General features: G+C 35.2%; 2 protein-coding genes across 2 annotated transcripts; one reads left to right on the plus strand and one right to left on the minus strand.

Annotated features, from left to right (window-relative positions):
• Positions 1-454: 454 nt before the first annotated feature.
• Positions 455-7,047, minus strand: ydjc (YdjC chitooligosaccharide deacetylase homolog). The gene is made up of 6 exons (XM_084413166.1): positions 6,920-7,047; positions 5,652-5,830; positions 5,161-5,317; positions 2,842-2,941; positions 1,670-1,847; positions 455-1,438 (listed from the first exon to the last, which is right to left on the minus strand). The coding sequence occupies exons 2-6, from the start codon at positions 5,813-5,815 to the stop codon at positions 1,084-1,086; spliced, it is 954 nt and encodes a 317-aa protein (XP_084269292.1). The 5' UTR covers positions 5,816-5,830; positions 6,920-7,047; the 3' UTR covers positions 455-1,083.
• Positions 7,048-10,195: 3,148 nt separating this feature from the next.
• Positions 10,196-13,670, plus strand: sdf2l1 (stromal cell-derived factor 2-like 1). The gene is made up of 3 exons (XM_084413973.1): positions 10,196-10,521; positions 12,609-12,805; positions 12,885-13,670. The coding sequence occupies exons 1-3, from the start codon at positions 10,344-10,346 to the stop codon at positions 13,161-13,163; spliced, it is 654 nt and encodes a 217-aa protein (XP_084270099.1). The 5' UTR covers positions 10,196-10,343; the 3' UTR covers positions 13,164-13,670.
• The last annotated feature ends 383 nt before the right edge of the window (positions 13,671-14,053 follow it).

The raw sequence follows: 14,053 nt of genomic DNA on the forward strand, positions 1-14,053 counted from the left end.
AATCAAATTCTAAAAGAGTTCAGCGATTGTTTAACCTGAATATATTAGCATTAGTAAACTATATATTTATGAAGACTACTACTTAAAGTCCGAACTGTTGCTTCAATTACAGCTTACATCTGAAATGCCATTAATGGCCTGAATTTAATATACACAGGTTATAAACATGTTAACCCTAATATGTGACAAAAGGTTGAACTCACCAAATAAAGGCTATTTTGACCTAGTTCTGAATGAGTTTCAATAGGATGGATGAATAGTGTACAAATACATACACATATTGCACGTGCACAAATACATTTCTGTGGTGCCATTGGCTGGCCTAAAGTTCTGGTGTTAAATAGGTATAGCGTTAAAGATAAAGTGTGCTTGTACAATACGGTTTTTACTTTCCATGCTAAAGCATAATACTTGTCCCAAAGCCTTTTTTCAAGTTTCACAAAGAAATCCAGAGTAAGTGGTACTGTGCTTTTAATCCAAGTTAATAAAAATATCATAAATACATTCATTAAAAACATCGTACCTGAAAAATACCATTGATTTTTTTAAAATATAAAGTAGTCGCTACATGTTATGTAGAGTTAAAATTTTCATATAGTATGTTACAGTCACTAATGCAGATTGCTATTGGATTTTACAATTCTCTGCAATATTTGAGAGACATTTCAGCTCAAATGAGGCAAAAGTTTTCTAAAGAAATCCAATTAAAATGGCACCTTCCTATGATAAGAACTGGCCTGAAGCAGCTCTCCATCCTAAAGTGAACGGCTGCTTTAAAAAAAAAAAACTTAAAATACAATTTTAAAAAGGTCAATCTAATAGTAACTTGGGTTTTTGTTGAAAAATTGGTATAATATGCTTGTTTTGGCTGTACTTTAACAGGTAGTAGTTTCAAATAGTTCAGTATGGGCTTTGGAAGCAGCACAATGAAACTGAATGCTGATTTTCTGCCTTTTCCCAAACCAAGCATTCATACTGTAATATAAATAATTGATCTTTTGAGGTATGGGTCAAGATCTTATCTCCTATCAGCAGACATACATTCGGTTTGAAATGCCCCAAATAGTCTGCTTTAAGTGTTTTTTAAAAGTCTTTAAAGGCACAGAGGTGGATCCCCTGTTGCCTGTAGTAGTGAAGCACCAAAGGGTCCCTCAGAGTATTCAGCTCGTGCAGTCGGTCTGCAGACTGGGAGAAGTCATCTGGTCCTTCTCCACATCCACCCTGGTGAGGTTGACTTGGATATCCTGGATGCACCATAAGCTCGGCTGTAACTGGTCGATAGGAGTCGGTCGCGGCGTCATTGGACTGCGTCAGTATTAATGGGGAAGTCACGGTGTCATCCAGTGAAGCTTCCAGCGCGAAGCCCAAAGCGCGTTTCAGGTTGGGCACAGACATGTTCTTACCCATGGTGCTTAGGCCCAGGTATACGTCAGGCCACCTGAGGAGTCATACCAAAACAGTATTTAGTTGATTAGATCTCATGCATATTGTGTTTATACTGTGCCTGCTTATATGAAGGACAAAATTTACTAAAAATTAGACTCAGATTCAATGCCCACGTGTTTTGAAGAAGGTGATGAACTGATAACGACACAAGGATATTAAAGACAAAAAAAAAACCATCTGTGAAATCTTGGAAAGCAGATGCTGATCCTTTAGCCTCACGAACCTAATTCCATGGCGATGAAAGACCTCGATGGATTCAAGGGCATCTTTTTCAACCTGTGTGTTGAAGTCCTGCAGATGTGATGGGAGGAAGGTGCAGAATTTAAGACCAGGTTCTATGGGGACCCGTGTGTAGGTGATCCCAAAATCAGAGAGAACTTGGGCGAACACCTCTCGCACCTCTGGAAAAAGTTCAAGATGAAAAGAAGACAATGTAACAAGGAAATGTAATACTTGTATTCAGCAAGGGAACATTAAACAGATTAAAAGTGACAGTAAAAGCATTTAAAATGTTACAAAAGGTTTCTACTTTCTATTCATGAATGAATCCTGGAAGAAAAAAAGTATAACGGTTTACAAAAAAACTATTTTTTTATATTGATATTAATAAGAAATGCTTCTTAAGCAGCAAATCAGCATATTATAATGATTTCTGAAGGATCATGTGACACTGAAGACTGGAGTAATGATGCTAAAAATTCAGCTTAGTATTTGTGATCAAATAAATGCAGTCTTAGTGAGCATAAGCGACATTAAAAACCGTTACCAACTTCAAACTTTTGAGCGGTACACATATAAAAATAAAGTTGTTTTTTGCAGCAATTCCATTAAAGAAACCATTATTGGTTCCCCAAAGAACTTTTCAGTGAACAGTTCTTGAAAGAATATATTTTTTCTAAGCGTGAAGAACATTTGATTAGTTTAAAGAATATTTTTCTAGGTTCCATGGATTCTTTATGGATCCGTCGATGAAAATTAAGAATGTTTATGTTTTAAGAGTATAGTGTAGTTCAAATAAAACAGTGGCACACAGGCAGACTGATTGGTAGCCATTATAATTAAATTCAAGGCATTGATGTTTGCCTATAGAACAACCATTGGCTCTGCACGCCTATACCTAAACTCACTACTTCAGACCTATATGCACTCTAGAAGCTTGCGTTCTGCAAAGAGGCACAAAATCGCTCTCACAGACCTTTACCTGGACTGTTCCTTCTGGTGGAATGACCTGCCTAACTCAACCCGAGCTGCTGAGTCTTTAACCACTTTCAAGAAACGGCTAAATACGCATTCAGAACTAGGTGGACTGCTTCTATTGCTATCTTCATTTCTAAGTTGCGTCTGGTAAATGATTAAATGTAAATGTAAGGTGAAAAGGGTTGTTCAAACTGTTACCTGGCAGCACGTGCACATGCTGATGGCCGTCCATATGGTAGGGCACGTGGCCAACCAGTTCACAAAAACGATTTACCTGGGCTCTGAGCTCCACCTCCACCTTACAAACAGACAAAACAACACGGGATGAAATAATCAGAGACGTGTTTTAAATGGTAATGCTGTGCTTGGCTCTGAAGTCTGAAAATGGTTTCATACCGTATTTGTATGAAAGGTTGGTTGCACTTAATTTTAGAGTACGTGCACTTTCAATGTACTAACAGAGTAATTACCCACAAAAGTAGTGAGTTAGTGTAAGGTAACTACATGGGTTAATTTAAGGTTTAGGGGTAGGTTCCGAGTCAGTACCTGGTTAATGTCATAACTACAAAAAGTACATTGTATGTTTATGCGACTGTAAAATAAAGTGCAAACAAAAGGTTAATTTGTAACAAAAAACATACTGGAAAAACTTCCTCCACAGCCCAACAACATCTGTTGAAACTAAGCTTTATTAATAAAGCTGTTTGATAAAAAAAAAGGGTCAGAGAGAAGGTGGAAATGGTCAATGATGCAACAGTATAATACATCCGTTTTGGGCGCAAGCCCTCTTGACTAACATTAGTGAACTTAAAAACAAACGAATTATGATAAAAATTATGCAATAACCTTTTACTTTTTTTTTTTCTGTATTGGTATTTATTATTCTTTCTTTTTAATGTTCCACCAATTAAGATTTACATAGTGGTAGATATTTTGCATACCTGCTGCTTTAAACTAGTACGTAATGTGAACACCTCTTCAAGACTTATCAAGATCAAGATAATGAAGTTCTTTAATGCCCTACTTTGAGCAACCTTTGACACTTCCATACAGTGGCAGCCTTTGCTATGTTTCACGAGCCTCTCAATAGAAGGTCTTCGCCTGACCTCAAAAAAGAGCCCCGACCCCTGCCATCATGCCGCGCGCACACACCAGGGTCAGACATTATTGGGCTTGGGGCAAAAAAGCCACTACAATAAATTTAAAAAGCCCCCAAAATGCAATATGCGGCAATAAATGTCCATTTAGGAATTCTTGTTTTTCTTGTTTTTAATAAGCCTTTATTGGATATAGTTCAACAATACCACACGGGCACGAGTGCCGTTTTCCCAAATATCAGCATGGTTGCAAATGTGTATTGTCTGTTTTTGGTCTATTTCGGCAATAACAATAGTTCCAAACAAATCCAATTGTGCGTCTCTGACAGTTTTAGTTTCATATTTAAAAGTATCATATCAGTTTTCCCATAATTTCTTTTCAAGAGAAATGTAGTAGACCTCTGGTGTTGTTCGGTCATTTTAGACAGAATTTATTTTTTGTGGAAATTTTAAAAATCGCTACTTCATCGGAATTGTACGAAACTCTGTGAGATTTGCGGCAGTCGCTATGTGACCACAATAAAACAATCGTGGACTTGATTCGAAAAAGCTAAATGGCTGTAAAAAAAATAGTCACACTTTTGTTGTTCGCAGATTTTTGACTGCCATAATTAATTAATTAATAAATAAATAAATAAATAAATAAATAAATAAATTCAAAAGGACCGACCACCTGAAATGTAACTTTTTTTATTTTCAGTAAAATCAGTGTAATATACAGTATTATTGAACAAAAATACTGTATATCACACTGATTTTACTGAAAATAAAAAAAAGTTACATTTCAGGTGGTCGTTCCTTTTGAATGCCAACAACACAAGTGTGACTCCCAAATGAACAATACCAGAGGGTTTAGCTATATCTCACACCTGTGGCTGATAAAGTCACACCTGCGGTCCATCATCCTGCAAGAAAGACTGTACGCACTTGCTGTCATTCCAACACGACATTATGAGATTGTTGGATGAGGATAAAGAATAAGGATAAACTTGTCTGGAGCTTTTGGAGCACTCCGTCATCGGAAAGCCAAGGTCTATTTATATTCATATTGTATTAATACTAATTCCTATTACAACCAATATCTAATCCCTCTTCTCAAATTTTCATTGCTCTCAATGCCTGATTGTTTTTGTTTTCAGTCGAGATTCTGGTTATAGAGATAGAATTTGTTCATAAATAGAAAATTAAGTGTGAAATATGAGATAACATTATAACGGAGATAATAAAGCAATTGCAGTCGCACTGTTTTTCTCAATGGGGGGGCGGGCCTTCAACAAAGGCCGCCTCTGCTGCTATATAACATGAATACAATCCCATTCACTGTGATGTAAACAGTGTCACATAGACGCCCAGCTTTATGGTTTAAATTTACTCCCATTTGCTTTTCGGTTGGACTTTATGGGTGCGTGTTCATGTGTACCTCTGACATCTTGAGCTGACCACTGTGCAAAACTTCCCTGAATCCCATCTTCCCATGGAAGAACCCATCCTTGTTGAGGATTGCTGAGCCCTTCAGTTCCTGAGACACTGGAAGACCCTCTGAGAGATTTGCATGGAGTCCGATGGGGATGTGATACCTGTGCGTCAGAAGCAGTGTTATTTTAGATCCTATTATTGATTTTAATAATATTTTGAATTATTTTTTTGTTTTTATGTTTCATTTTAATTATAGTTTTAGTAATTTTGTTGTGTGTTTTTGTTATTTTTATTAAGTTTTTTTTTTTTTTATAACTGGTGCAAAGACATGAATTTTTATCTCTATACATCTATCATGTCCGTGTTTTTTTTTTTACAAGTAGGCCTAATCTTATCTTTGGCAACAGGTTTAACAGGCTCACATGTCATAAGGGAATGCCATTATACTCAGACTATATCATATTTTCATAGTAGTTTAGAAATCAGCTGCTGTACCTTTTGGCCAGCTCTGCCGCGTGCTTCGCTGAGACTGCATTCACCAGAAGAGAGACATTGGAGATCGCACCAGCTCTGAAGCAATCCACAATTCCTTGATTTCTTCTCTCACAGTAGCCAAAATCATCTCCCGTCACCACCAGCTTCACCTTGGGTTGAGGCATCTTCTCCTCGCCTTGCTGATGAAAAAGAAAAACACTAAAGAAGATCCACCAATATTGCTTTTATTGCTTTTTTATTTTATTTTTACAATTAAAAGAATTCTTCTTTTTTATTTTTTTTTGCCATAATGATAATAACTAATGGATCTTTAGACTTTACAACAGGATTAATTTATTTAATAATTGCTGCTACTTGTGGAGTTATGAAATTGGTTTGCCTGATCTAAAAGGCCACACATTTATTTTCATGTTTGTTTTAGGCTATGTCTAATTGTAAAGATATTCATGCTTGAAAATAAATTGCTGATTTATTTTAATGAATATTTTTATGCTAAACAGAATTCTAATTGGTTTTCTTTTTTTCTTTTTGACAATAATAACAAATGTATAATCAGACTAAATTTTATAAATATTATTAATTAACGTAGTCAATTTTATTTATGCCACTAATTGTTGATATTTATTAAAAGTCTGATCTAAGATCACACATTTTATTTATTAAAATGTTGAGAAATTAGGCGATCAGTGCATTAAATAAGTTACTCTACCTGTTGTTTTGTGTTACTCTTTAGAGACTCATCAAACGGTGAGGATTAAATGCAAATATATATCTATAAAACCGATTATCGATCTCTAAATTTAAAAAAATTAAAATAAATTAAAATTCAAACCGAACACAGACAGAAAAGTCTTGGGTGAATCATCGTGACACTGAAATACAAGTCATTCACACAACAGGAAACAAAATGACACGCGTCATTCCAACATCATCAACATATGTTTAAAGGCGAGTCTCGGTTGCGGGGAAGCTGCTTATCACAACCGGGAAATCACCGGCGAATAAGACAGATCTAGAAGTCTGCCTCCTTATCACTTTATCTGTGTTAACACGAACAGCTGCCACTGCCTAACGTTACCCATGACCACATTCAGGTATATAATCGCATCTACAGATCTACACAGCCCAATGACATAACGTTACTCGGTTTAAATCTGTTAGTAGCCGGGATCCAAAGAAACAAACAGATGTCTTATAATTTCAATGGGACGAATTCTGTTTTGTAATATAAACGCCTGGCTAGCAGTCATAATGTAGTAATCGCTTACCCATTTTATTGCGAGGTTTTTGCCATTGGTCCCTTTTTACACTGTATCAACCCAACACAGCGCGAGCGACTGACCGACAGAAGATATTAAAGCAATTTCCTTTTCCGGAGTTGCTGCGCCCTCTACAGGATGCCAACTAAACAACGCCACATGTACAAATAGACCCATGTAGTTTCCAAATCCTGGTGGATGTAGAATATAGATATAGATATATAAAGCATATTTGATTCAGTTTTTGACTTTTAGCCTACGTGTTAAAGACAAGAATCTATTTAGAACCCCATTGAAACTTTTCCCTAAGAGTATTTTTTATACTGCGAGAGATGCCTAAACTTTTGAAGCTGAATCTTAAAATTTCACATACACAAAGTATATCTTATTTTAATATATTTTACACTAGGTGTATTAGGAAGAATAGAGACTAAATAAAAAGATGTGGTATTTTGAGAAATAACAAAGAGATAAACGTTTTTATTTAGATATTAATTATTAAATGATCATCTCGAACACCATACTCACCAGAGCCAGGATTCTGCTGCTCTCAATGTTATGAATGTGAAACTGAAGGATTTCCTTGTACACAGACTTAAGGCAGCAGGTGTGTGACTTTGCCTACGTGTCTATGGAGGCTCGTGAATGTTTTCCCAAGACGCTTAACCTACTTTAGAATTATGGAAAACATTACAAAGATAGAGAGAATGGGAGGGAGAGTATCATGTTTATGATCTTTTGTTCTTCAGCCACCTGACATAACAGGATAACAATAACATGCGATGTTAGAATAACCTGGGCCGTCGCTGGTTATAGTGGTGGAATAGTAGTGAAATATAGTAGTGGAACACACCACTTTGTAGAAATTGATTCTTTAATAAGCTGTAGTGGAGACCGGGGCTAGTTGTCACATAGTTGTCACACGCGCTATATCAGTATCTCTAATGTTTTGAGGCTACAGTCTGGTTTTGTATAGTAGTGCTTATACAAAAGTTGGTTTCAAACCACTAGTTCAAAAGTAGTCTTAAATTAGGACTACACTTTACAGTCTTGGCTAAGCAAAGGGAAATACAATAAAAACATTTGGATACGTTAAGTTAAGGTTAAACTATGAGGTACATTTAACCAAATAGTTGAACTGTGCAGGTTGTCATGATATCAGTTGTCACACACTGAAAAAAAAAATAGAAAAAATTTTCACTTTAAAATTGCTAGTAAATTTCACAATTGATTACAAAGAAACTGCAAGTAACATTGAATTAAAAGTGAAATTTTAAAGTGAAAAGAAAACACTTTCAAGAAAATTTGTTTTTGAAAAAAAAAAAAAAATGCTGTGCATGACTTTAATACAAGTCATATTGTATACAATTAGCCAGAAAGCTACATAAAAGCAAATATATGTATATATGTATGTATATATATATAAATGACAATGGAATAACTTTTTTATGTTTGCTTGTTTTTTCTTTTGTACCTGTATCTAACATTAGAATTGTTAATTGAATTATAGCAAAGACTTCAAAATAGGCTATGTGTAGGCTACATACAGTGGGTACGGAAAGTATTCAGACCCCCTTAAATTTTTCACTCTTTGTTACATTGCAGCCATTTGCTAAAATCATTTAAGTTCTTTTTTTTTTCCTCATTATTGTACACACAGCACCCCATATTGACAGACAAACACAGAATTGTTGACATTTTTGCACATTTATTAAAAAAGAAAAACTGAAATATCACATGGTCCTAAGTATTCAGACCCTTTGCTCAGTATTTAGTAGAAGCACCCTTTTGATCTAATACAGCCATGAGTCTTTTTGGGAAAGATGCAACAAGTTTTTCACACCTGGATTTGGGTATCCTCTGCCATTCCTCCTTGCAGATCCTCTCCAGTTCTGTCTGATGGTAAACGTTGGTGGACAGCCATTTTCAGGTCTCTCCAGAGATGCTCAATTGGGTTTAAGTCAGGGCTCTGGCTGGGCCATTCAAGAACAGTCACGGAGTTGTGAAGCCACTCCTTCGTTATTTTAGCTGTGTGCTTAGGGTCATTGTCTTGTTGGACAAAGGTGAACCTTCGGCCCAGTCTGAGGTCCAGAGCACTCTGGAGAAGGTTTTCGTCCAGGATATCCCTGTACTTGGCCGCATTCATCTTTCCCTCGATTGCAACCAGTCGTCCTGTCCCTGCAGCTGAAAAACACCCCCACAGCATGATGCTGCCACCACCATGCTTCACTGTTGAGACTGTATTGGACAGGTGATGAGCAGTGCCTGGTTTTCTCCACACATACCGCTTAGAATTAAGGCCAAAAAGTTCTATCTTGGTCTCATCAGACCAGAGAATCTTATTTATCACCATCTTGGAGTCCTTCAGGTGTGCTTTCATGTGTCTTGCACTGAGGAGAGGCTTCCGTCGGGCCACTCTGCCATAAAGCCCCGACTGGTGGATGGCTGCAGTGATGGTTGACTTACTACAACTTTCTCCCATCTCCCGACTCCATCTCTGGAGCTCAGCCACAGTGATCTTTGGGTTCTTCTTTACCTCTCTCACCAAGGCTCTTCTCCCCCGATAGCTCAGTTTGGCCGGACGGCCAGCTCTAGGAAGGGTTCTGGTCGTCCCAAACGTCTTCCATTTAAGGATTATGGAGGCCACTGTGAAGGTGTAGAACCATCTCAAGGATGATCAGAAGAAATGGACAGCCCCTGAGTTAAATATATGAGTGTCACAGCAAAGGGTCTGAATACTTAGGACCATGTGATATTTCAGTTTTTCTTTTTTAATAAATGTACAAAAATGTCAACAATTCTGTGTTTTTCTGTCAATGTGTGTACAATAATGAGGGGAAAAAATTAACTTAAATGATTTTAGCAAATGGCTGCAATATAACAAAGAGTGAAACATTTAAGGGGGTCTGAATACTTTCCGTACATTGTAAATTGACAAAAATTAATCCATTTTGAAAACTAAAACTAAAATAACAGTAATCAACAATAATAAACTAATATTTAACTACTTACATTTTAGCAGCTCTTTAAAGAATAATGTTTGTATCTAAGTGATTATTGATATGATTCCGTTAACATAACTTTCAATAATAGCTTATAACAAATATGTGTAAATACCCATGGATATATATTAAAATAGACTTCACCAATAAAAGTTTCGTGATATTTCTAACTATTTAAATGTGAACTAATTGTTTTTTTAATCAATGCCATGAGAACAAGATGTATTACATTACATGAACTAATGGCCTACTTTATAATGTAAGGTCACGTCACATCATCCTCGACCAATCACTGATCTCCGAGTGTGCGCGCGGATCACTTCCTTGTTTTCGGACTTGTCATGATGCGATTGGTTAGAAAGCGTGTCAGCGTTTGAATGGGGCTCTCCTTTTCCATTTTTCTGTGATGTACATAGACACTAGCTGTAACAATGGGACCATTAAGAGTTCTATCTGTCTTTCTGGGTTTTATTTTAGTATGTTTCATGTTTGCCCAGTGCGGGGCCAGTGATTTGGACTCCAGCTACGTGACGTGTGGATCCCTGATCAAACTGATGAACACACGGCACAGCGTCAGACTTCACTCTCATGATGTCAAATATGGATCAGGTAAAACCACTCTGAGCATAAACTTTAACAATTTGGTTAACGTAGCCCTCAGAGGATGCTTATGTTGTAGCCGACCATTTAATATTCACTTTGAGCCTGTTATTCACTTATATTATTGTGCTTGGTGTAATACCAGCTGGTGCATGCATGCATTAGCCAGGAAGCTAATGATGATTAGGAATATTTCCCATAAGTGATCTGCAAAGTACTGTATCTGCTTTTCTGAAAGCATTTATAGACTCTTATTCTGTCTCTTATTCAATGGTTTTGTTTTTGTTGGTTATGATATAATATGTTTACCTGAAGGATGCATGTATTCATCATGACGACAGGTGCACTACAATATACTAAAGCAAAGGTAACATGGTAATACCATTTTTGACGTGAGCAATGGTAATACTATGGTATTCCTTCGAGTCGCATGAGTTTCTTAGTTCGAAGTGGCATTAAATGCTTTAGAATTGTAAAAAAAAAAAAATTATATACCGGTATATATATAATATAATAATGAGTGATATTTCACTCAGTGGATCCAGATATTTTAGCCGTTCTTTAAGTAAAACTGTTTGTATAATATTGTACAATTGTAAAAAAAAATTATATATATACACATACATACACACACACACACATACCGTATGTATATATATATATATATATATATATATGGGTCATTGACGAATAAGGTTTTTAAAAGTGTAAAAAAAAATAGAATGGAGATATAACTATATTTTAAACCATTTTTTAGTTTACCTATGTGTTAACAATAAGATTTTGTGATTTGTACAATCATTTAACACTGTTTTTTGTCATTTTTTACAAGCTTGAAAAAATGTGTCACCAAAAAAGTCTGATTTGAACGTTAAAAACTGATTTGACATTGATGTTGAGATAGTTTAAAGTGTGTACCACAGAAGAAATATTAAATAAAATTATCACTGATCTCATAAATGTAATCATTTATTGGACTAATCTAAACACTCCAACATATTCAAGTAAAACATTGCACAGGGAAAGGAGAAAAGGGGAAATGTAAAAAAAAAAGAGCCTTATCTGCTTTATATTTGTATTATTGTAGTTCCTTTAGTTATTAAAAACAATATTATTCCATTTAAATATTTACTATACCGAATGACCTTTTGACACTTCAAAATCTTTAAAATACCTTTATATGTAGTAAAATATAATTAAAACCTTTTGGATTCAGTAAAAGAGATCAAGTTGTACTACCTTACATACTTTGGATGTTATATATTTGTTTTTAATTATTATTAAGGCCTTTGGACAAAAAAATGACCCGTCACGTCATTGACCCATTTATATACATATATATATATAAATTATATAAATATTTATTTATTTATTTATTTATTTATCAGGGACAATGTACAAGATACATTAATCTTTCGAAAAGATGTTTTGTACCAGAATTAGCAAAAGCTATTTTCCATATATATTATAATAATGAGTGATATTTCACTCAGTGGATCCAGATATTTTAGCCGTTCTTTAAGTAAAACTGTTTGTATAATTATCTATATGTGTCTCTACTTAAATTGACCAATAGTGAATGTTCACCCTGAATAATAAAGAAAAATAATATACGTTATTAATAATTATTATTTTGATGATTATCTAATAATATAAATAGTAATAATAATCCAGGACCCTCTTGCTAAAGAGATTTTAAATCTCAAGAGGTTTTTTTTAAAATCCTGATTAAGTAAAGATTAAATAAAAATACATTTATATTTTACTCAGTGGATCCAAATAGCAGGAAAATGTTGTAAAATTGATTTTTGCTATGATAATGTTTATATAACTTCTAGCAGTATAATTATATCAATAATAACTAATTATAATGTGCAATTAAAAAGTCTGGATATGTAAACACATGAGAAAGCTGAAGAGGTTACTTCTCAGTGATATTTGATAACTATTTGTCAGTATCATGTATTTATTTAAGTGTATTATAAAAAGCTACTGTTATATTCTCAGAGTACTATGTAAATACAGTGGTAAATGCAAATGGGACGTATGCATGTATGCTCAAATGTACCAAACATTTTTTACACGATACCCTGCAGGTAGTGGCCAGCAGTCAGTGACAGGCGTGGATTCGGCCGAGGATGCCAACAGCTACTGGCGTATCCGTGGGAAACCAGACCGCGTTTGTCAGCGCGGGGCGCCCATACGGTGCGGAGAGGCCATCCGAATTACACACATGAAGACTGGACGCAACCTCCACTCGCATCACTTCAGCTCCCCGCTGTCTAACCACCAGGTACACCCGCACAATACTCTCCAGGTGGCTTGACTTGAATTAAAACTGTAGTAGAGCATAACCCAGGTTGTGTTTGCAGGAAGTGAGCGCGTTTGGTGAAAATGGAGAAGGAGATGATTTAGACGTATGGAGCGTTCAGTGCAGCGCAACATACTGGGAACGTGACGACGCGGTGCGATTTAAACACGTCGGCACTGAGGTTTTCCTCAGTGTTACAGGAGAGCAGTTTGGTCATCCAATCAGAGGCCAGCGTGAGGTCCATGGAATGCCTTCACCCAATCAGCATAACTACTGGAAGGTGATGGAGGGGGTTTTTATTCAGCCCAGCAGTGATCCTGTGAACCATGATGAGCTCTGATGATGCACTCCACTCACACATGCTGTGAAACCTTCTCTATTTAAACTTTCAGTTTCTTCAAAGTTTTACTTTTATTGGTCAAACTCAATTGTGTGTCGCAATTTTTTTTGACAAAACTCACCTACAAAATGCACATCACAGACAAAAAAAAGACAAAAAGGTTTGTTTTACTAGATTTCTTATGATTGGAATTTGTCTTTTTGTATATAAGGGAATAAAATGACTTTACAAACCAGGATTTTGGGCCAAAAAAATGGTGTATTTTGTATTATTTATATTTAGGATGACATATTACTAGTAGAACAAATTACATTACATTAATAACTTGTACTATGAAATACTGTAGTAGTTTTGTGCACATGAAAGATATGAAATGACTGTTTCTGTTTTGGTTTAAGTTTTCGATATAACTGTAACTCCCAGTAGTTGTTTTCCCCCCTCATACTGTATATGACCCGATATGTACATAATTTGGTGAAAGCGTAAATAAATTTTTTGAAAACGTTATTACATTTTTTATTTCAAGTTAAAGCAACTAATATAATGTTTTGGTAACACTTTACAATAAGATTCATTAGTTAACTACCTTAGTTTACATGAAATAAGAATGAACAATACTTCTTCAGCATTTATTCATCTTAGTTAATATTAATTTTAATATTAATTAAATTTTAATATTTTAATATTTTTAACATTAATATTATTTTTTTTACTTTAATGCACTGTGAACTAACATGAACAAACAGTGAACAGCTGGATTTGTATTAACTAACATTAACAAAGATTAATAAATACTGTAACAAATGTATTGCTCATGTTAGTTAATACATTAATGTTAACAAACAAAGCCTTATTGTAAAGTGTTACTCATGTTTTAAATATCCATATAA

This window comes from Rutilus rutilus, assembly GCF_951802725.1.
Source record: "Rutilus rutilus genome assembly, chromosome: 7".
NCBI classification, from domain to species: Eukaryota; Metazoa; Chordata; class Actinopteri; order Cypriniformes; family Leuciscidae; genus Rutilus; species Rutilus rutilus.

Bases quoted from the DNA above. Each gene is read 5' to 3' on its own strand.
- ydjc (XM_084413166.1), bottom strand. From the start codon at position 5,815: ATGCCTCAACCCAAGGTGAAGCTGGTGGTGACGGGAGATGATTTTGGC. The intron at 2,942-5,160 runs GTACACATGAAC...TCTGTTTGTAAG, and splicing joins GTCAGCTCAAGATGTCAGAG to GTGGAGGTGGAGCTCAGAGC. The intron at 1,848-2,841 runs GTAACAGTTTGA...AACTTTTTCCAG, and splicing joins GCATGTGCACGTGCTGCCAG to AGGTGCGAGAGGTGTTCGCC.
- sdf2l1 (XM_084413973.1), top strand. From the start codon at position 10,344: ATGGGACCATTAAGAGTTCTATCTGTCTTTCTGGGTTTTATTTTAGTA. The intron at 10,522-12,608 runs GTAAAACCACTC...GATACCCTGCAG, and splicing joins TGATGTCAAATATGGATCAG to GTAGTGGCCAGCAGTCAGTG. The intron at 12,806-12,884 runs GTACACCCGCAC...TTGTGTTTGCAG, and splicing joins CCCCGCTGTCTAACCACCAG to GAAGTGAGCGCGTTTGGTGA.